This window comes from Gossypium arboreum, chromosome 8, assembly GCF_025698485.1.
Source record: "Gossypium arboreum isolate Shixiya-1 chromosome 8, ASM2569848v2, whole genome shotgun sequence".
Classification (NCBI taxonomy): Eukaryota; Viridiplantae; Streptophyta; class Magnoliopsida; order Malvales; family Malvaceae; genus Gossypium; species Gossypium arboreum.
In genome coordinates this window covers 5,520,862-5,545,149 of record NC_069077.1, presented here as the reverse complement: position 1 = coordinate 5,545,149, position 24,288 = coordinate 5,520,862, and the positions used below count along the sequence as shown (strand labels likewise).

Here is a 24,288-nt window from a genome sequence, read left to right as displayed (position 1 = left end):
TTGATTTCCCTAATGAGGAGTTGATGTACGTGGCAACTATTGAAGAACGTCCATGGAAGTTAAACTTTGACGGTGCATCCAACGCGGTAGGAAATAGAATCGGGGCAGTCTTGGTATCCCCAAATGGTGATCATTATCCATTTATATGTAAATTAGATTTTAACTGTACCAACAATATGGCCGAGTATGAAGCATGCATCATAGGAATTCGAGCGGCCAAAGAGCGAAAAATTAGAACCCTGGAAGTATATGGAGATTCTGCGTTGGTAATATACCAACTTAGGGGTGAATAGGAGACAAGGGACCCCAAATTGATTCATTATCGAAAGGTAGTTTTGGAGTTACTTGAGGAGTTTGATTATATCACTTTCAATTATCTCCTACAAGATGAAAATCAGATGGCAGATGATTTAGCAACATTGGCTTCCATGATTAAAGTAAATAAACAAGAGGATGTTAGACCAATTCAGATGAGTATTTCCGAGGTTCCAGCTCATTGCTATAACATCGAAGAAGAGGAAAATGATGACAATCCTTGGTATCAAGATATATTACGATATGTGAGAAATCGTGAATATCCTGAACAGGCAACTGAAAATGATAAAATAACTTTGAGAAGGTTAGCCTGCGAATATGTACTAGATAGGGATATCCTTTATAAAAGAAGGAAAGATCAGGTACTTTTGAGATGCGTCGATGCTATAGAAGCAAGACAAATCCTGGAAGAAGTACATGAAGGTGTTTGTGGGACACATGCTAATGGCTTTACGATGGCAAGGCAAATCATGAGGTTTGGATACTATTGGTCTACTATGGAAGGTGATTTTATAAGCTATTCTAAGAAATGTCATAAATGCCAGATATATGGGGACAAGATTCATGTACCCCCTTTACCCTTATATGTAATAACTTCTCCATGGCCCTTTTCTATGTGGGGCATGGATGTCATTGGGCCAATATCACCAAAAGCTTCAAATGGGCATCGTTTCATTTTCGTGGTCATCGACTACTTCACAAAATGGGTAGAGGCAGCTTCATATGCTAATGTTACCAAGTCGGCAGTAAGTCGATTCTTGAAAAAGGAGATTATTTGTCTGTATGGAATGCCTGAGAAGATCATATCGGACAATGCGTTGAATTTGAATAACAACACGATAGCGGAAGTTTGCAACCAAATCAAGATTAAACATCATAATTCATCTCTATATCGCCCAAAAATGAATGGGGCAGTGGAAGCTGCCAACAAAAACATCAAGAAGATAGTGGGGAAAATGACTGAAACCTACAGAGATTGGCATGAGAAATTACCATTTGCACTCTTAGCCTATCGAACGTCCGTCAGAACCTCTATTGGGGAAACTCCTTTCTCGTTGGTTTATGGGATGGAGGTAGTGTTACCTATTGAAGTAGAAATACCTTCTCTTCGAATTTTGTCAGAGATAAAGCTGGATGAAGCAGAATGGATTCAAGCGCGGTATGACCAATTGAAATTGATTGAAAAAAAGAGGCTAAGGGCTATTTGTCATAGTCAGATGTATCAGAAGCGAATGATGCGAGCCTACGACAAGAAAGTTTGTCCAAGAAATTCCACGAAGGGAATCTTGTATTGAAAAAGATTCTTCCCATACAGAGGGACTTTAGAGGTAAATAGATGCCGAATTGGGAAGGACCGTATGTTGTGAAGAAGGCTTTCTCTGGTAGTGCACTGATTTTGACAAAAATGGATGGGAAGAGTTTACCCAATCCAGTGAATTCAGACTCAGTCAAGAAGTACTTTGTCTAAAAGAAAAGGGAATCCAAGGTAAAAACCCGCAAAGGGCGCTTTGAGATTTCTAAAAAAAAAAAATAGAGAGGCCAAGGTGAAAACCCGCAAAGGGCACCTTGAGACCAAAAAGGTTTTGAGTTGAAAACCTGAAAGGGTTGCTCAAATTTCGAAAAGCATGTAGATGCCTTACTATACCGAATTTGACAAGAAGTGGAGTGTGCTATATACCGGGGCATCAACAAAGTACTTTGGATATTTTAAACACATGTTAAACTCAAAATAGTCTTCATGGAATTTGTATACAGAAGCTCAAGCCGTGATATGTTGGATATTTGATTTTTGTTCCGTTTATTATCTTTGGATTCTTTTTCTTCTCAAAGATATGTTTTCAGATTAATTTCCCGTTGTATTCTGATGATTTATCTAACTATTCTTAAGATCAAATTATTTGTCTTCCATTATTCATAAAGTGTGTTGCATTGAAATAATGATTGATGAACTAAATATTTTTACAAACGAAGTTTTGCATATTACTCTGGAAATCTCTAGAGAATACAAGAAACTAAAACAGATCAATTGTTTGAAGAATTCCTAAGAGTGAGGGGCGGAGGTACTCGAGGAAATTTCTCCTTCAGTCCAAAGGATAATTGGACAATTTAAATGATTCAATCTTAGGAGAGGATTGTCTCTAGCAAGTTGTAACGTTCGGAGAATGGTACAATAGGACCAATTTGATTCAAAGCATACAAGCAGAGTATGATTGATATTTCGAAAAAGAGGAAACTCGGAGGGAGGTATGAATAAAGGCGTCTGAAATAGGAATCATTTTCATAACATTTGCATCATAATTAGGAGCATTTGATTCATTGTGAGCATGGCATCTTAATTATCGGGCATGAGTACATATGCATTTTACAGGTTACGCCCTTTAAAGGACAATATAGATCACTAATAGCAGATTTGGCGTCTCTGTATTGTCAGAGAGCAAATCGAAGATAAAAGGTTTGGCGTCTCCGTATTGACAGAGAGCTCTGTATTGACAGAGAACAGATCGAAGATAACAGGTTTGGCGTCTCTGTATTGACAGAAAGCAGATCGAAGATGTCAGATTTGGCGTATCTGTATTGACAGAGAGCAGATCGAAGATGACAGATTTGGCGTCTCTGTATTGTCAGAGAGCAGATAGAAGATAGTAGATTTGGCGTCTCTGTACTAACAGAGAGTAGATTGAAGATAGCATTTCTGATATTTGTATGCTTACATCGAAGCAGATTGAAGATGACAAATTTGGCCTCTCCGTATTAGGCAAAGAGTAGATCAAAGATTTCAGCTTGACGTTTCTGAGTTCGTAGGAAGCAGGTTGAAGATAGCAGATTTGACATTCCTGAGTTACGGTGAAGCAAGTTTGAAGCTATCAGAATACCTTTGAGGAAGATGAGGATCAAGATTTTGAGACTTGGCCAGGCCGAGCAAATTTGGTCCTCTTATAATCTTTGCCCTATTCTTGTTACACGGTAATAACCAAAGAGGGGCAGCTGTAATAGCCCAAATTTTCCTGGGCCCGTGAAATAGAACAAAACAATAAAAAATAATAAAATAAATTGAATGTCTGTAATGTCCGGTTTACAATAAACGGGCCTAAAGACCTAATGACTCAAGACCCAATTAGCCTAAGAACCCAAGTGACCATTACACCCTCAACCCAAAAAAAAAACATACGGGGCCCAAGAGGCCCAAACCGTAAACTAAGGGCAGAAGACCTAGGGATTTAGAAACCCTAGGGGCCGCAAGCACTCCAACCGTCACCCTCCATCGACGCCTCCATCAGTGCCGTGATTCCAGGTTCCGTATCTCACCGTGATCGGCGCACGAATCAACGCCAGCATGTCATCATCAGTGCCTAATCATCGCTAGTCTCCTCATCGTTACCTGCAAAAAAGAGAAAGAAAAACTTAGCAAACGTGGCAAGAAATCGAATAGGGAATACACCAAACTTGTAAATAGAGGCTATAAAAGCCGAATGATTTCATTGTAATTTGGGACCCGTTTTTTGAAATATATACGAAAGAAGATACTACAAGAAAGAAGTACAAGCAGATTTTTTTTTAAAGAAAGGTGATTTAAACATATATCTAGTTCATCGTAATTATTTCCTTTTATTTAGCACATTCTTTACAAAAAAAAAACTGTTAATATTTAAAAAGTAAAGGATTACCTGTGTTTCGCCCGAAAGAATGAAGGCTTTTGACCTTCTGATCGCCGTGTACTACAGAACATGTAGCGCGTGGGCGCGTGCTGCCCAGTAACCGGAGACTGGAGCCCGGACGGCCTTCTCCTCTCCTCTTTCAGAGGATTTCAAAGTTTTTTTTTAAACAGTTTCTAAAAATGAATTTTGGGCCAAAAACTGACTTAAATAGTACAATAGAAACGGTGTCGTTTTTGCTTAGTCTAATAAGTACTAAAACGGTGCCGTTTTAGCTTAAGATCCGCGTGTTGACCCGTGACACAAGGAGGATCCGCGTGTTTTTGGTAAATGGGCAAATTGGTCCTTCCGCATTTTCAATATTTATAATTTTATTTTATTTTATTATAATTTGGCCTTGTCTTTTTATTCTTATTTTAATTTGGTCTTAGCTGCTATAATAAAGCCCATTTTGAAACGTCGTCGTTTTGGGACTAGGGATAAATTGCCCAGTGAGGCCCTTGGTTTTAGCGTGTGTTTCAATTGGGTCTAAAATTCTTTTAAAATTAACCCTAAAGTTTTATTCTTATTTCATTTTAATTCTTTTAATTTTTATATATAATTTATCTATTTTAAATCTTTTTATTTTCACTACAAACATTATTATATAAAAATTATTATATATATTTTAATTAGATATTTATTTATACGCTTTATCATATATATATTATATTATTTTAATATATATTTTATTCATTATATCATTTTCATTATATATTATATTATTTTATTATTTATTTATTACTATGTACAATTTTTTCTAAAAACTTCAACTAATATTAAATAATATATATATCATTATTAAATATTTAGTATTTAATATTCTAAAATTTATTATAAAATTTTGTTCCTATTCAACATATTATTATTTTTATAAATATATGTTAAGCCACTACATTACAGGTACGGGTGTCCGCTCGGGTACGGGGCCGTGTGCTGGCATACGGGGCGTGGGCGTGGCGCTAGGAGGCCGTACGGAGGCGTGGAGGCTGGAACTGTTGCGGCGCAAACAAACTGTTAGGGTTCCGCCCTAATTTTCGAATCTTGGGCCATTTGAGCTTAACGTATTTGGGCTCGGGTTTATTTGTAAATGGGTTGATTTGGGCTTGTATAGGGTATTAGTTTGGGTCAAAACCTGTAAATGGACCGTTATAAGATTTAAGTTTTGGTCTTGTATTAATTTTAGATTTTGGACTATAAAAAAGGATATTTAATGGACTATGGTTATTTATTTATTTATTTTTGTATATATTTTTTGGGGTTTTAGCGGGCCCGGGCCAAAATTAGTCATTACAAATAATAATAATAATAATAATAATAATAATAATAATAAGTAAATATCTTTTACTTAATAAATAAGTAAATATATATATAACATACATTTGTACTAATAATTTTAATACACATGTATTTATTCTCTATCTTACACATGTCACTAATTTGGTTTAATTACTAATTTATTCCCTTGTCATTTTTCTCTATTTTAAAATTAATCTTTTACGCTCTATTCAATTTAGTCCTTTTTAATAATTACTTCTAGTTAAACTAAATTCACCTAATCAAAATCTAATTCAACCCATAACTAACTTCGTAAATATGTTTAATAAATATTTACGGACTTGTTTTCCTAAGACGGAGGCCCTAAATTCACTTTTTCGGTGCCCGTGAAATGTGGGTCGTTACAAGTTTAGTTCCATTTTCGAACTTCAATTGTTTACAAATTAAATAATAATTCAAAAACCTTAAATTAATTCTCAAATCATTTTTACACTTAGTGAGAAAACGCATTTTGTAATACCCCTACCCGTATTCGTTGCCGTAATAGGGTACGAGGCATTACCGGAGTTTATCGAATTAATTTTTCGTTATTACAAGTTAAATACTATTCGTTTACCTAAACTTGTCATGACGTCCCTTAGATGGGCTTCCAAAGCCCAAAACATACATCGGGACCAAACCAGGATTAAATCGAAACCATAAGAATTTTTTCGCAAAATTCGAAGTTTTTTTTTTTTCATGAACTCACTATAACCCCTTTATAGATATCTAACCTTTCCTGCAATTTTAAACCTAGACCAATCCAAATCAACTAATTCATTTCGACATATTTTCAAGATAGATTCAAGTATATCCATAAGATAACCTCATCATATACCAAAATCAAGATTTGTTAGCCATACCAATGGCTAACCTTACATTCATTTCACATTAACATTTACTTTATTAGCTTATACATGCCATTGGTTTCCAAAATAAAGTTTCTTTATATACTGAAATCTTGAGGTGATAGTGTGATGTGTCTCCGACCGAATCCGACCTCCGAGCTCTTAACATTACAAAACAGGGGAAAAGGAAATAGGGTAAGCACTTTGTACTTAGTAAGCTCATGTAACAAGAATTACACTTACCTAATATTTTCAATACAATGCAATAAACATTCATACATCCATTCAATGCATTATTACCCTAACATGCACAAGCTCAACATTCAAGTTAGTCTAATAATTTCCATGTATCAATAATATATACCATGATTGATGAGCTCATCAATACCATGATTTCTATTCCCTTGTTATTTTTCCATATTTATCCCGTTGAATTTTTCAGAATTTCAATGGATTTTTAGAGGTACACTTTTAGTGTACAATTCCGGGTTCGTCAATTCATATTCATGTGCACACATTTCCATTTAAAAAAGCACACTCCCGCAAACCTCATTCTTATAGCGAGATTACCAGTTCAGGCTAAATCCCTTATAATATAAACTCATAGAGTATTGTCGGGATTACCAATCCAAGCTAAATCTCCTCCAACGACAATTACTCTAATGAACTTGGATCTGAATTACCATTCCAAGCTAAATTCAGACCCTAATTCGGATTACCAGTCTGGGCTAAATCCATTTTACACATATTCTTCGGGAGGGCTATATCAAGATAGATCACCCGTCCGGGCTAGATCCTTTTTACCTTCAATTCCTCTTCAGAGATCCATCGAATTTTTCTTTCATTCAACCGGGATTTCTTCCCCTTTTTATCAAACATATCAATGTTTCATCAATTTTCATACAATGAACATTCAAATCATATTCACATCAATAACATATATTTCAAGCATTTAAGAATATAATTCAAGTTACACAAACTTACCTCAATACTTGTTCGTATACAAAAATCTACTAATCCCAAACTTTTTCCTTTCCTTGATCTAGCTTCGTATTTGAAGTTTCTGAATCTAAATAAATAAATTTAATCATCAATTTAATACATTTCATGTTCATATGTAACATTCTCTATAATTCCACTATCATTTATAGTTCATTCAAAGCAGTCTACTTGAGTCATAGTCACTAAATTATTTATATCTCAAGCTACAAAATTACAAATTAAAAACCGTTTGATGTTTCTGAAACTAGACTCAAATACCTTTCTACCATAAAATTTTCAAAATTTTTGGTTCAACCAATAAGTACAATAAAATCTTCAAACTTACCCTGTCTAACAGCTTCTACCTTTCTTTGCTAAAAATTAATTATCTCTTAGTACAATATTTGGATGATGTTTTAGTTTGTTTCTATTGAAAATAGACTCATTAATAATTTAAACATGTAAATTTTAACCCCTAATTATTTTTCTCCAATTTTTAATGATTTTCCAAAGTCAGAAAAGGGGAACCCGAATTCATTCTGACCTTATCTCACAAAATTTATTATATCTCATGATTTATAATTCGATTGCTTATACTGTTTCTTCCACGAGAAACTAGACTCAACAAGATTTAATTTCATATTTTGTTCATCTTCTAATTTGATTTCCATAATTTATGGTAATTTTTCAAAGTTAGTCTACTACTGCTGTCTAAAATTGTTTTAGTGGAAGATGTTTATTACTATTTTTCCCCTAAGCTTTTAATAAATGATAATTTTGTCCCTACTCAATTAGCCTATCAATTGAGCTGATTTTTATAAATTAACACTTAATTCTATCACTTTAAACTACTTTATAACCTTTAGGAATCATAATTTTAGCACTAGACTTTAATTCCAAACATTTTCACAATTAGATCCTAAAAATCAATTTCTATTGAAATTACCTAATAAAATCATCTCATAAATAAATTAAAGCTTCAATTTCATGCTATTTCATCATAAAATTATAGCACTCAACCATAGTTTCTTTCAATTTCAATCATGAAATCAAAAACTAATGAATTTAATAGTAGGACCTAGTTGTAAAAGTCTTAAAAACACAAAAATTATAAGAAAAGGGAAAGGATTAACTCACTTGATACAAAAATTATAAAATACCAGCTTAAATAAACCCTTAGGACATTTTTGGCTGATGATAATGAAGAAATATGAAGAGAATTCTAGATATTCCAATTTGGTCCCATTTTTATTTTAGTAAATTTTGTTATTTTCCCATTTTGCTCTTATTTCACCAATTCTCCTGATTTTTCTTAGCTTATGCCGCCCAAACTATATCCTTTTGGGCTTATTTGCAATTTATTTCCCTCCTCATTTAACAATTGAGCTATTTAATCCTTCTAATAACTTTTACACCCTTTTCAATTTAGTCCTTTTCACTTAATTAACTACTCAAACGTAAAAATTTTATAATGAAATTTTAATACCATATTACTAACATTTCATAAATATTTATAAAAATATTTCTGACTCAGTTTTACAAGGTCAAGGTCTCGATACCTTGTTTTTACTCAATTTCTTCAATAATTTCTTTTTCTAACTAACCACTAAATCAGTAAAATTTTTCTATCAATATTTTCATTCAATTTTCCTATCATATCAATATTCATGAAAAAATATTAAAATAAATTTTTCTTTAAATTGGATTTGTGATTACGAAACCACTGTTTCGATAACCTTAAATTTAGGCCATTACACATTCATTTGTGAATGTGACTTTTCTAACTTTATCATTTCCATTAATTTCTATTCATTTGGTTCTACATGGAAGGATCGATTGGATATATATAATTAGGGCTAAAATAATTTATAATTAAAATCTAGCTCTTTGCTTATTAATTATAAACTTATTTAGACATGACGTCATTTCACTATAGTATTGTGACTGAGCTCTCCCTAATTATATATCATTACGAAAGTACTTAATCAGTGCTTGTCCGATGACCTTGTCAATATCTTTCTTCATGAAAATTCAATTACTATCAAATAGTAATGATGGGGGTAGCGGACCAAGATTGTATTCAAGTTGTTCGACTTGAAAAAAAATTAGGACCTGGCCTGAAAGAAGAAACAAATAGATTTAGAAACAAAGAAAATGAAAACAACTAAAAAATTAAATTCAACAATAAAAAAAATAAAGATTCAAAACATGAATAAATAAAGAAAACGAAGGTGGAAGATGGATCGAATAAACCGATAGATATGGATAAAAGATAGTTGTCCAACTAAACCTTTCGAGATATAAACCCCAACAAATTCAATTAATTACTTTAATCAACTCTCCAAGAAATAATCTTTGACAATTTGAAAGATGAATAATGGATTTGGCCGCATTCGCACGTGTGCATAAAACAAACAATTTTATAAAACAAGTTTAAAATGCAGTTTTATTGCAAGCATACAAGTCAGTTGTAATATGTGTAGTGTTACAATGGAATATTGGACTATTCCAAGGATAAAAACCAAAAGAGATGGCGGGCGAATGATAAATAGCGTACACTATAGAGTCGAAGTGGCTACTGATATGATTTTATAGTACGGCAAATCATAACAAGAAAATTTTTCAAGAAAATTATATATGCTAATCTAAAGGCTAAATTGCAAATAGTACAAAACCAAAAAAAAAAAACCAAATAAATGACTAACGGTGGTTGGTTGATTTCGATGTGGGTCGCCGGTCCTCGAATGAGAGACTTAAATCGCTTAAATTACTAAGTGACTCCATTTTATCTTTCAATTTCAATTTTACCGATTTAGACGAATTAATCCGATTTATCTCTCGATCTCACTAGTTAACCCGGGACTAATGAATGAGTGTGCAACAAGATTATCTCTCGGTATCACTTGCCTAGATATTCCCTTAGGGGCATCACTTCTTAAGCTTTTAGGTCTATTCAATGTAGTCCAATTCATTACGATTTAGTCCTTTGTCCAAAAATCAACTTACCCACATCTTCATCAACCAACCTCCTTTTAGGTTTAACTGCTCATGCTGAAAATAAAGAGAATGAACATAGAAATAAAAACAAAGAAGCTATTAAAGTAAAACTTAAGAAAAATATAAAAGTTTGGATTTTTATACAAAAAAACTTAAAGAACATGAACCTAAATGCATTCAACAAGAAAATTTAAAGCAATAAACGTAAAAGGAATAATTTTTAGTTGATTTAAAATAAAAAAAAAACTGAAATACATTAAATTAAAACTAGAAATATCTTACAACCAAAGTATAGGAACTGAAAGTGTAAACAAAGTTAAACTACAATGATAATTAACTTAACTAACACTAATAACTCACCTCCTGAAAGAGGAGCAAGGATCATCCTAATCATTGGTCTTTTCTAATGTAATTTGGTTTCCACTCGACAAGCCCAAAGCAAATTCTCCTCAAAGCGGTTAAGATTGAAGATGCACTTGAACATTTTCCTTTCTTTTTTTTCCCATCCTGGCGTTGTCCTTGGTCGCCTTAAAACATGCAACTTTCTTAATTTGCAAAAAAGGAAAAAAAAAAAAAACATTTTGTTCTACTATGCCAACCACCTTAATTTTTGCTATGATATTTGACTCACTGGAACGGAGGGTGCTTAAAGAGCACACCAACAAAGTTTTGATCCCCCATACATAACTTAGTAGAAAAAGTCCAAACTCTCCGATATTTGTTCCAAATTAAATAAGGCTTTCATCAGTAACAACTAAGCATATATGAGTTTCTTCCCAAGTTTGTTTCTGCAAACTACCTAAAAAAAGCTTTCCTCTCCTCATCAGTTTTGACATTAGTAACTTCAGTAACAGTGTTGCTTTTTTCCACCTCCTTCGCTTTCTCGACGTGGTTACTTTCCATTAAAACTTTCTCCCTTTCCCTATGCATAGAATCTGTTCGAGCAAATTAGAAATGGATTTTATAATGAGTTTCTAAAAAAGGGAGATTTTAATCATACACAAAATTTGCATAAATAATGTACAGAATTGGCCTTAGAGCTAATGAATTCTCTAATTTATCTTTGTAATAGTTTAAAATTCAATTTTGTAAGCAATTTCCTCTCACCAAAACATACATTTATTGTGCCTATGTCATTGGAAAATTTATTGTGCATCTCTTCCCGATGCCTAACCCTCCACTCATGGGCTAATGTCTCCATCTTTTCTAGAAACCTAATCATACAAGATTTATTTAATTAAAACCCTATATAATAGTCTTCTCATATGATTTTTTTTTATATTTATAATATTTTTAGCGTACTCGAACCCATATCTTTTTATATTAACAATAATATCCATGTCAATTGAACTACAACTCAACCAACTATTTTATGTGATTTTTTAAATGTAAAATATGCAAGTCAGATGGAATTTCTTAATTAAGTCAAAATATATGCTCTTCTTGCATTATGGTAAGCTTTGAATATTCACAAAATTAATTTTGGATCTTACAATATTACATGTATTTAAGTCGCATGAAATTTTATTCTATATGTTAAATTATAGAGTCAAGTTCCTTATCTAATAGCTCTAATTGTCACTCATAATCCAGATATCTCATATAGCTATCATTAAGATGTAATCTTCATATACATAACTACAACATTTTATTAATGAAAAAAATCATATATAATATATTCGTGTTATATGGTTGACTAGTCTCCAAATTGTTTGACTAAATCCTAAATCTTTAGTATTAATTTTTAATTACAATTTATATACATATATATTGAAAATTAGATAACTTAAAATTAAATTATAAATAAAATTATATTAAATATTTAATATTTAAAATTTAAAATTGAATTAATTTAGAATTTAATAATTTTACACAAATTCAATAATTAAAATACAAACAATTTATGCAACAAAATAAATAGACTTAATTAACAAATCATAAACAAGGTCATACACACAAATTGTAATAATTAAGGGTTCTCGCTTTATGTTTGAAACTTCCAACTAAAGGAGTGTTGTCTGTTTTCATCTTTTTAACTAAAAAATCATATGGATACTTAATGATCATACGAACACATAGTAGCTAATATGAACAGGTGATCATATATATATATATATATATATATATATATATCTGATTTTCAAGACCTAATTTTAGACCTATTGATGTGATTGATTTACACTACTTTAAGGTCTAATAACAAGATCAAAGGTCAAGTAAATCAAATCAAGATTTGATCAAAACCAGTATATAAAAATAAATCTTTTCAAAAAAACGAGGAATGATACATGCACAGGATGTGTGAAATGTATTCAAGTCAATTCAATCAAACTGTCAATTTTCAAGTTGAAAAGACTAGTTAACTTGCGAGAAATTTTTGAATAGGCTCTAGACATTTTTAGATTAAAATGTCTCATAGCATTCGAAGATCTATCTTTTAGATTCGAAATACACTTTGAATCACTCAATTTCGAGTTCGTGAACTCAAGTTATAACTATTTTAGTGAATATTGCGCAAACAAAATTTCTGGATAGGATTATTATAAAAATTACGAGTTTCGTTTTATTTAGATTTGTTTAGCTAGCCTAATAAAATCTTTTACATTGTATAAAAGAAAATCAATTCATTATTATTTAACAACTTTTTTTTAGTTAATAAATTCTAGTTGAGTTTTTTCTTTTTATTGTTAAGGTTTTTGTTTTTTTTTTTTTGAAGTGGAAATTAGAGCCAATTGAAGGGGTTGTGAATTCTTTTTGTTTTCAAGGCTCCTTACGTCTTCTACACGACATGTTTCATCTTTTTCATTTATCATCTTTATTTTCTTCTTTATTATTTTAATATTTGATTTGTTGTTTTATTTTAGTTATTTATTTTAATTGATTCTTTAATTTTTTTATTTGACTTAGTTGTGTCAAAATACAAATTTTTTCGAACATCTAGAATTTTAAGTTAAAATATCATTTGATATTTGAAAATTTTAATTTAATATTTGACAATTTACCACCTCAATAATTTTTGATCACTTTGGCCATTCTGCGTTTCCTTTATCTACCACGTTACGCCATTTACAATTTTATTGAAAAAATCCTTCAAACCAATCAAACGGTACCACTTGTAAAAAGCCAAAATTCCTTAATTTTTTCAAAAGATTAAAAAATCATAAAAGTTGAAAAAAAACCCTTTAAAACGTATTATATTTTAAAAAATATCATAAATATCTAAAATTTTAGTAAAAATTGAGATTAAATTTTTTTTAACTTAAAAAAATTTAAGAATTCATTTTAGTCCAATATTTTCTCATCAAATTATAAAAAAAGAATTGAAAAGGCACAAAAAAAAAAGAAAAAGAAAATAGAGGAAGAGGGTGGTGGAGCCCATCCATGTTGTCGAAGCATCAAAGAAGTCAAATAAAGAGTGGGCTCTCTGGTCATGGACCTCTACTCCATAAATTGCCCCCTTTATTTAGGCTACTGCTTCACCTCTTCTCTCAAATTTTTTTCTTCAGATTTTGCTTTAACTTTCCCATCTCATTTCTTTCTTGTACATTACATGCAATGCCAATAAACCCTTTTATGTACCTGACCCATGGACAGATTCCTTTTTCCTTGTATTTGGGCCTGTGTTTTGCCCGTTAAGCCCATAAAAGCGACCCTTAAATCTCATTATGGTCGCCATTGGCAATAAAAGAATTCCGAGGGATCAAACCCTTCTCTAACATCTCATTAATAAGTCCATTTGCAGTCTCCTAGTTTGCCTTTCTTACATAATCTCTTTACCAAGACATTGCATGTCACAACATAATCCCCGGCCTTCTTACCTTTCTTAATCAGAAATTAAACAGTTGTCTAGGTTATAACAGTGGGATCAATGCCCTTACTTATAACATCATCAAACAGATTATAACCAAGTTCCAATAAATGGGAGAGGTTGAAATCTTTACTCTCTTACCATATAAGGTAACTATAAGATATCAATAAAAATATATAAAGTAACCATTGAGGCCTTATATAAGAAGTCGGATTGTATTTTGTTCCATTTATTAAAAATAACTAAATTAGTTCTTATATGTTAGATTAAAAAGCAAACTATTCATTATGTTAAAAGTTTCATCTATTTTTATTATTAAAAATTGGTTATTGTATGTTAACATGAAGTATACGTGGCATGTCACATGTTACTATCTAGTTATTTCATTAGCTAAATTAGTTTTAATAGTACAAATGGATAATTTTTTAATAGAAAAAATTAATTTGTTCTTTAATCTAATATATAATGATTGATTCACCTATTGTTAGTAGAAAGAGTAAATACAATCTGACTCTCGATACAAAGTTCTCATGGTACTTTTACTGTAACAATCAAGTTAGCAACCTAAGAAAAGGAAAGAAAAAAAATGGTTTCTTTAAAATATCTTAGAGTGAGGTCTAGGTTATCCTTAGAATTAAGCAGTTGTTGCAAAAGTATGACAGGGTAATTTTTTTGGAGATGATTATTAAGGCTCTTCCAGTGTTGCTTCGATAATGAGTTCCATGAGAATATGCTTGTTTCAAGGGAAAATGTTGCCGAGTCTAAATTTCCCATGTACAAGGATGGGTACGGCATGCAACAAATAGGGCTTAAAGTAACAGTAAGATGTTATTTGAGATTTTTGTTCTCTCTCGTGCAGAGTGAAACATTCTCGACTCAATTTCTAGTAGTGCTTGAGTGTTTATTTGATGTCTTCTATAGTTTGTATGAAAAATTAGAATCAGTACAATAAAAAAATTTTGAATTGATACCTCATGTTTAGACTATCATGGTAGATGTAGAACAAGAGTTGCTTTATGTAACTATAAATGAAATGAGTTACCGCTTTTTGTTTTCACTTTATAATTTATTGAGTTTTATTTATTTATTTATTGTATAATTTTTCATTACTTTTCTTTTCTCATACTTAAGCCCAGTAGTACTTTCTAGGAGTCTAGACACATTGGTACTTGGTCCCAAAGAAAAGGGCAAAAGGGTAAAGTCAACAAAATCCAAGGGTTTATGAAGGGTTTTAACTCCACCTCCATACTGCCTAATAACCCCCATTTTCCCCTTGAATCTTCTCCTCCAATGGACTATCTCTTGCTGCCATTTTAACCAACCGCTTCCTCATAAGATTCCTTTTCTACCCCTCGACTGCTTCTAAATCCCTTCCAATGCTGAAACTCCTGTCTTCCACTTCTTCTCGTGTCCACTGCCTCACAACACCGACACCGAGCCTCCGAATCAAGCAGGAGCCCAATTCTGTGTTCTATGCATTGGGTCGACTTACCGGGTTGACTCAGAGGAGCCCTAAGAATTCGTTCTTCAGGGCTTGCTTCTGTTCTGATTCCAGCAATGGGTCTGGGTCGGGTTCTGGGTCCCAACCGGCGGTCGAGGTCGACGAAAAGGGAGCTGAGTCACAGTCCGGGGCTGACTCGAAAGCGTCGTCCGCGATTGTGTCTACTTACCCCAAGCCAGAAGATTATTTGACGGTTGGTTTCGGAAATTATGAATCTTTTTTCGGTCGGAGTTTGTTTAGTAGCACAGTTTCAAGAAAAAAGTTTTTTTTTTCCCTAAAACCTCTTCTAAAATTTGTTGCTGTTAAAAATTATGAATTTTTCTGAATGTTCATTGGTTTTTGCTCTTCCAGGCTACTGTTCAGGTAAAATGGGCTCTTTTCATAACATTTATGGTGTCAATTTTTGTTGGACTTGAATAAAAAAAAGTTTAGTATTGTGACATTGATCGGATTTGATGAAATGAGTGGAAATTAGTGAATTTAGAAATCCATGTTTTGTACTGCTTTATTCTCCCTTGAACATAGTCAAACAAATTGTAAAGTTTTTTACTTCAAGGGTATGTCTTGAAATTATGAACTGCATTTCCAAACAAAGCTCGGTATTTGTTCTTTACCACATTTGTTTATTGAATTGTTTATGTTATTTGTTGCAGGTTTTGGCGTTACCTTTACCTCATAGACCCCTTTTCCCTGGATTCTATATGCCTATTTATGTCAAGGTATGACATGCTGTCCACTTACATGGACTATGAAATTTTCCCATACGTTTTTTCCTTAGGGCAGTGATAATTTATGAAGTATGTAGTATGAGCTACATTGTTGAACTCTATGTTCTCTTATGGTATTACAGTTTATAGCTTGCAAACATACAACATAAATCGGTTATATGCACGTATAAAGTGTTCAATGATATTAATCAAATTCAAACTCTAGTTGGATCATTTCTTATGAATTTTATTGTAGATCTTATCGTGATCAACATGTATCTATGGCATTGTGGAGTTAAGAGGATGAACCTTGAAGTGGAGTGTTTCATATATTAGATTTTTTAGAGCAAAATTGTTGTTTTATAACTCAGGAAATCTCCACTTGGTGCTCTGTATTCTTCTACTTAACTTTGGTGATAATATCCTGTTGAGTTTGTAGCTTGCACCATTAGCTAGGAGTTGCATTCAATGGATTTGCTTAGCATGATGCTTTCTTGTGCAGGATCCTAAGCTGTTAGCAGCTTTGCAAGAAAGCCGAAAGAGGCAAGCTCCATATGCTGGTGCTTTCCTTCTTAAAGATGAACCAGGGACTGAGTCTAGCACTAGTTCTGAAACAGAGAAAAGTGTATATGATATTAAGGGAAAGGAGTTGTTTAATCGACTCCATGAAGTTGGCACCCTTGCCCAGGTATGTAATTTTTTTTTTTTTTTTTTGCTATTCTTTTAAGTAAAATAAGGTCCTTCTATATCTTGTTTGGTGTTAAGTGCTATAAATTTAATGGCATTTAGAGATGTATACAACCACAAAACATGTCCCTTGATGCATATATTTATAATGTAATCTTTTCAGATCTCAAGCATCCAAGGAGACCAGGTTATCCTTATTGGTCACAGGCGGCTTCGAATTACAGAAATGGTGTGTGGGAACAATCCTCTATTCATCTTTTCACCTTCCAAAATTTGATGTTTGTTTAAAATTATCTATTTCCTACATAAGTGGAATCTTTGTTAAATGCAAAACATTCTGAACTTAACAATATGATTTCTGAACAGGTCAGTGAAGATCCCCTTACAGTCAAAGTTGATCATCTCAAGGTACATTTTCTATATGTTATCATTTCCACAGTTCTATGCTCAAGTTTGAAACATAGAGTTGATGGTTCCTAGAATGCAATCAATAGTTTATTGATGTATCAGTTCACCTAGTTGTCTTTATGATCCAGGAAAAACCTTATAACAAGGATGATGATGTCATAAAGGCAACATCATTTGAGGTTATATCAACCCTAAGAGATGTTTTGAAAACTAGTTCACTTTGGAGGGATCATGTTCAAACGTATAGTCAGGTGTGTTCTTTCTTCCAAATTTTTATCTTCTCTTCATTTCTAGAGCTCCTAACTTCTCTTTGTACTTGTACTTTGCCTAAATTATTCCCTCAAAGTAGGTAGATCCTCCTTTGCTATTCACATTATATGATCATCTTATATTTGCCAAGATACTTAAGCAAACATTCTGTGATTAAGTTTATTGTCACAACGAGTTAGTCTTATATCATGCCAATTGCTTGTGATAGAAATGGTTATATGTGCATATTTATTTCAAAATGTACTAGTTGTTCTGATCAGTTAGCTTTCATGAGCTACCTGTGACGTCTTTATTTTTCTGTTTTTTGTCTTCTTTCTCAATGTATGCAGCATATAGGTGATTTCAATTTTCCAAGATTGGCAGATTTTGGAGCTGCAATATCTGGTGCAAACAAATTGCAATGCCAACAAGTTCTTGAAGAATTGGATGTAAGTTGCTTGGATGTATATGTTATTGTTGGTCACTAATATTTGAGGGCCAGTTCTGGTTTTGTTTGTTCTGTCTTTGAGGATACAGTTCACACGCTTCTACCATGTGAACTATGTTGTCCTGCTGTCTTCACCTTATGGAATTTGTAACCTATTTGTTTGTTTCTATACATTCAAAGACTGGAGTAGTTATCTTCCTCATCTCTTTAAACTGTGCTATACTGTTAATAGGTGCATAAGCGTTTACAACTTACGCTGGAATTAGTAAAAAAGGAAATGGAAATAAGCAAGATTCAGGTACTTCATAGAAGCTCTATATTGACCAAGCATTTTTGTTGTCATTTGATTTGGAGTGCTTCTAAACCATTTGGAGGTTATTTTTAGGAATCAATTGCAAAAGCAATTGAGGAAAAGATTAGTGGTGAACAACGCCGATACTTGTTGAATGAGCAGCTTAAGGCAATAAAGAAGGTATTTGATTCTTCTGAAATGTTCTTTATGTATTTCTTTGGCGGTAATGCTTTTACCAAATTATCTTTATAAATTATGGTCAAATGTGTGTGTGTTTAAACTTTCTGTGCATTCAAGTCTATATTCTCAATTCCAACGTCTCTTAGAAATTAGAATTAAATTCATTTGTTCTGGTGCAGGAACTTGGTTTGGAAACGGATGACAAAACCGCCCTTTCAGGTTAGTTCTGTTTCATGATATATTTTGCAGAAAAGGAAGATGCTATTTAGCCACCTGCTTTTCCTCTTTTATTCTCCTCTCTGTCTTTCTTTTATAAATGATGATTTGCAATCATGGATGCTTCTTTTGAACCAGTTTGTTGTTGAAATTAGTGAATTTGCAAGCAAACTCTTCTAAAAAACGAGGTCCATAAATCTGTTTTTGAATTGCCTGTTAAAATCAGTTTGTGTCATTAGGGGTTATTTGGAAGTCCAAAAGTTCTGTACTTTTGAAACTATAGAATTTTTAGTTTTTTATTTTTGAATCATTTATGTGTCCTTTGATATATGGTTACTTTCTTTCATTGCAGCAAAGTTCAAGGAAAGACTTGAACCAAATAGAGAAAAATGCCCACCTCATGTGTTGCAAGTTATAGAAGAGGAGCTAACAAAGCTGCAGCTGTTGGAGGCCAGTTCGAGTGAATTTAACGTAACTCGGAACTATCTGGATTGGTTAACAGTACTCCCTTGGGGAAATTACAGGTTCGGTTACTTCTGAAAAGGAACACTTATTAAGATTTGGATTATGCGAGTCTCTGTATGGTTCAGCAATGAAAGCATATAATATATATGTTAAATGGGTCCTGATTTTCAAATACAAGTGATTGTGATATCATGATCCGATAGCAGGTTTTGTTCACCCTGGCACAAGTAGTTCCATACATTAATGTATAACCTTTAATGGTTATGCATGAAAGTGGGAGCAAAATAGAAAAGGTCAACTCAGCAGGCTTAAAGAATTCCATCTGTTTGCTTAACTCCAATGTCCATTTCTCTATGCAGTGATGAAAATTTTGATGTTATTCGGGCACAAACAATTCTTGATGAAGATCATTATGGATTAACTGATGTTAAGGAAAGAATATTGGAATTTATAGCTGTTGGAAAACTCAGAGGAACTTCACAAGGTCAGTCTAGTTCTTTTCAATATAGAAAATGCTGTTAATGGATGTTCGATGTTTTTCTGTCTCAGTGGGTTTCATCTGGTAGTCATCTGCAATACTGTATCATTGAAACTATTAATTTATTCTCCTTTGATTACAGTCATAATAGCTAAAATTGCTTGAGGAAGTGCAGTCTTGTTCATGTGAAGTTCACTGGGAGAGCTTGAACATAAACGAGAGGGGGAAAAAATGTCCTGGCAAGAATTAAATAAAGACAACTTACGAGGCCTTTAGGATGAGCCATATTCGTTTAAAAGTTTTTCTTTAAAGAAAATTAGGCACAATTGACCTTTTCTGCTTGTATTCCGTTGTAGTGAAATAGCATTGATCAATCTCCACTTTGTACCTGAATATTCTAAACAACAGAGCAGTGAGAGGAAATTTCAAACTAATTGCTGTAATAAATATATTTGGCTGCTCTGATATATAAAATAATGCATGACATAGTAAACTAATTGTTTGTGTATGGTTGCTCAAATGTCTCACAATTTTCTGTTAAGTAACTTCTATTTATACTTCTGCCTGCAGAATTGACATGGTTTTTGGCTTCTGTTTGATGAATCAAAGTCTCAAGAAACCAAACCTTTTTTATTCTTTCCTTTAATATAAATATGTTATTGTAAGGAATAGCATTGATATAGCCATCTCCTATGAGTTTGATTTTGACGTTGTGTAGTCTCCTAACATGGTTTTATTAAATTAATCTTGTCGAGTCCAATCATCATTGATGTGTGAAGGTTGAGGCTGTATAAATTGGCTGTCTATTTTTAATTTCAACATAACAGCATAGACTGATTCATGATCTTTTGCTGGTGCAGGTAAAATTATCTGTCTCTCTGGCCCACCTGGAGTGGGCAAAACTAGTATTGGTCGTTCCATTGCCCGTGCTTTGAACCGTAAGTTCTTCCGGTTCTCTGTTGGAGGACTGTCTGATGTTGCTGAAATCAAGGTTGTTACCTTTCTGTGCTCTGATTAAGAATGTAAACATCTCAAACATCATTCTATTGATCCCTTCTGTTGTATCCTAATTTATATCCAGGGGCATCGTCGAACCTATATTGGTGCTATGCCAGGAAAGATGGTGCAGTGCCTGAAAAATGTGGGGACAGCAAACCCTCTTGTTCTAATTGATGAGATAGACAAGGTATCTTAATAGCTAATGCTTGAAAACTTTGAATTTGTATTTTGTTTTTGGGTTAATGATTCACTCGTGCAATTCCTTGGATATGGGCTTTCTACCCTTCAGTCTTCTTGAATTTGATAATGGTTGACCATTTGAATTCTAACATAATGGCAGCTGGGGAGGGGACATGCTGGCGATCCAGCAAGTGCTTTGCTTGAACTCCTTGATCCTGAGCAAAATGCTAACTTTTTGGATCACTATCTTGATGTGCCAATTGACCTATCAAAGGTGATGGTTGATTTAGAGGATCTATTTTGGCTTACTTCGCCTTTTGATAAATTTCAGGTTGTTGTGTAATATTTATGAGGGAAACTTGATGCTTCACACATCATGAGCATTTGGTTGCAGGTTTTGTTTGTTTGTACTGCGAATGTTGTGGACAACATACCAAACCCTCTCTTGGACAGAATGGAGGTCATTGCTATTGCTGGTTACATCGCTGATGAGAAAATGCATATTGCTAGAGATTATCTTGAGAAAACTGCACAAGAAACATGCGGTGTCAAACCTGAACAGGTCCTTTTGTTATCAGTTTTACCATGATGATAGTTCTGTTTCTGATGGATATATTTTGTAAAATGAAAAAAGGAGAGTGTTTTGACTTCTCTTCAAACTGTTTCTTCCAGGTTGAGGTAACTGATGCAGCTCTTCTTGGCTTAATAGAAAATTACTGCCGAGAAGCAGGAGTTAGGAACCTTCAAAAGCACATAGAGAAGATCTATCGTAAGGTTTTGCTCAACTGCCCATCTTATGATGATAAAACACATTTTGCAATGGTTACTTGATTTCAATCATAAAGCATCACATTAAACTGTCACATGGGTTCACATGCACATTACACACACTCCCTCTGTAGTCTATCATATGAATTGTATGGAATCTAGGACCTGGATTAAAAACTATGTTGGTGTATGGCAGATTGCTCTTCGACTTGTGAGAGAAGGATCATCCAATGAATCTGTCATTAGTGGAGAGGTAGTCCAATCTGCTGAAACCAAAGCAGAAGTTGATGAAACTGATCAGCATGCAGCTGCAAATGAGACTGCTGCTGAAGTTGAATCAGTAGGGAATAGCAGTCATGAGCTTAAATCTGAATCCTCAGTTCAGACAAGTGACCAGCCTAAGGATCCAAAGGTATTTTTAAAGTCATCCACATGATAAAAAAGGTTTGGGAATTGAGAAAGCTTCCAACATTTGTAGCAAAAAACAATTATGGCACCTTCAATAGTTTGTGCTAATTGTTAGGATATGATGCCCTTCTTGCTTTAGTTTGAGAGAATGTGATCGTATTGCTTATTGCTCTAATTGGTCATTCAAAAATCTTTTCCTGCAGGATGCTACAGAAACTGAGAAACTTAAGGAAACTGAAACAAGTAAGGCAGTTGAGAAAGTGTCGGTTGATGCCTCAAATCTTGCCGATTTTGTTGGGAAACCAGTTTTCCATGCGGAGCGCATCTATGATCAGACTCCTGTTGGAGTTGTGATGGGTCTAGCTTGGACTGCCATGGGTGGTTCCACCTTGTACATTGAAACTACTGAAGTTGAGCAAGGAGAAGGGAAAGGTGCCCTTCATGTCACTGGTCAACTTGGAGATGTTATGAAAGAAAGTGCGCAAATTGCTCACACACTTGCCAGAACCATTTTGCTGGAGAAAGAACCTGATAACCCCTTCTTTGCCAATACCAAGCTCCATCTCCATGTTCCTGCTGGGGCCACCCCAAAAGATGGGCCCAGTGCTGGTTGCACCATGATCACTTCCTTGCTATCCCTTGCCATGAAGATGCCTGTTAGGAAGGATCTAGCAATGACTGGGGAAGTGACTCTGACTGGGAAGATTCTTCCGATTGGAGGGGTAAGCTTAAACAAACCTTTTTTCAGGTTATATAATCTTTTATTACCATATTAAAGTCCATTCATTCTCTACATTAATGGTTAAATACTTATCAGGTCTCTAACTGATAGAGTTTTATGATTAGCTCTACATAAATATACTCGGTCTTTTCTCCTTCATATTCGTCTTTAAACTTACAAAAGTGAATTTCGAAATCATCAGGTGAAGGAGAAAACAATAGCAGCAAGGAGGAGCGAAGTGAAGACCATCATATTCCCGTCTGCTAACAAACGTGATTATGATGAGCTTGCACCAAATGTAAGAGAAGGTCTTGATGTGCACTTTGTAGATGACTACAGTCAGATATTCAATTTAGCATTTGATAATAACACAGGAAATTAGTTTCTTATGGTTTTAAATAACACCGTTTTCCTGGGTTTCTGCCTGAATATTCCTTGTAATTGATTTGGGAACCAAAACCCAATTTTGTATTGTGGTACACCAGCATTTTAAATCAAGAAATTACAGAGTAGAGCACAAATTTGTGATCAGATATTCAGAAATGAGAAATGAAGTGGCAAAACATTCCAGTTTCCAGTTAACGTCGTCATTTATTCTAAATTGACTCATAAAAGCCAAGGTAAGCCCATTTTCGAAGCCGAAACAAACTTATTAGGACACTTGTGAGTATTAGTTTCTCACTTTCTCTTTCGTTTCAATCAATGAAATATGTGGTTGGAGACAGAGATTTTGTCAGGTTCAAATTTTTTTATTTTCATTCCTTCTCTGTATTGAGGAAAAAATGAAAAAGAACAGAATGAAACATGTTCTTTGAATTAAACATAATCACTCTTTAGCCTTATTCTTAGAACTTAGAACTTAGAAGACTTGTTGTTAGCTTATTTCTTGAAGTTTGAAAGAAATTTGAGGAGGTTTGAATAAAAATATTATATCTGAACAATTAACTTAGGATAAATATTATATTTGAAAAATTAGCTTAGGTAAAAATGTCTATTTAAAATATGATTCGAGTTTAAGTTTCAATATTTAAAGCTCGAACATGATTTTTTTGTCAAAACAATTAATTTAATATTTATCAAATTATTATTTTTACTCCGGTATTAATATATATAATTAATTTTGAAAGTCACTAGATAAATTAAAGAAAAGAATCGATTATTGGACTTTGATGATTAAGCCTAAGTGATTACCTACTTCTCAAATTATTTTTAATTATAATTAACTCTATTAAACTTAATTTGAAAAAGTCACCAATTGTACCTAGCATAGGAGTGGAAGGGCAATAAAAAAAAGCTGATGTCGAGAAGAGCCACTAGACGGGTGATGCGAATGCAGATTTGGCAGCGGGGGAGCGTGTGTCCTTCAAAGGTAAGTAGTCACAATCTATCAGACCATTTAGCTTGGTTGATGAAGGAATGAAGAGGACCTTGATCGACAAGATGAGGATGTTATTACGGATTACATTGATGGAATCCCTTCTATCAAATTTTTAGATCGATCTAATCATCTAATTGAGCAAAGCGTGGTGAAAGTCTTGATCATAAAATTACTACGTAGGAGGATCGGTTTTAGTAGTTTTATGGCAAACATTCCAAGCTCATGGAAGCTGTAACTAAATGGCA

The 24,288-nt window shown here is 33.3% G+C and overlaps 1 protein-coding gene across 1 annotated transcript; it reads left to right on the top strand.

Annotated features, from left to right (window-relative positions):
* Positions 1-15,080: 15,080 nt before the first annotated feature.
* Positions 15,081-23,186, top strand: LOC108469996 (lon protease homolog 1, mitochondrial-like). The gene is made up of 20 exons (XM_017771164.2): positions 15,081-15,652; positions 16,113-16,178; positions 16,669-16,854; positions 17,017-17,082; positions 17,220-17,261; positions 17,390-17,512; positions 17,861-17,959; positions 18,191-18,256; positions 18,344-18,430; positions 18,610-18,649; positions 18,999-19,170; positions 19,471-19,595; positions 20,450-20,580; positions 20,671-20,775; positions 20,929-21,042; positions 21,163-21,330; positions 21,441-21,542; positions 21,733-21,948; positions 22,148-22,666; positions 22,868-23,186. Exons 1-20 carry the CDS (start codon positions 15,335-15,337, stop codon positions 23,045-23,047), a joined length of 2,925 nt encoding a protein of 974 aa, XP_017626653.1. The 5' UTR covers positions 15,081-15,334; the 3' UTR covers positions 23,048-23,186.
* The last annotated feature ends 1,102 nt before the right edge of the window (positions 23,187-24,288 follow it).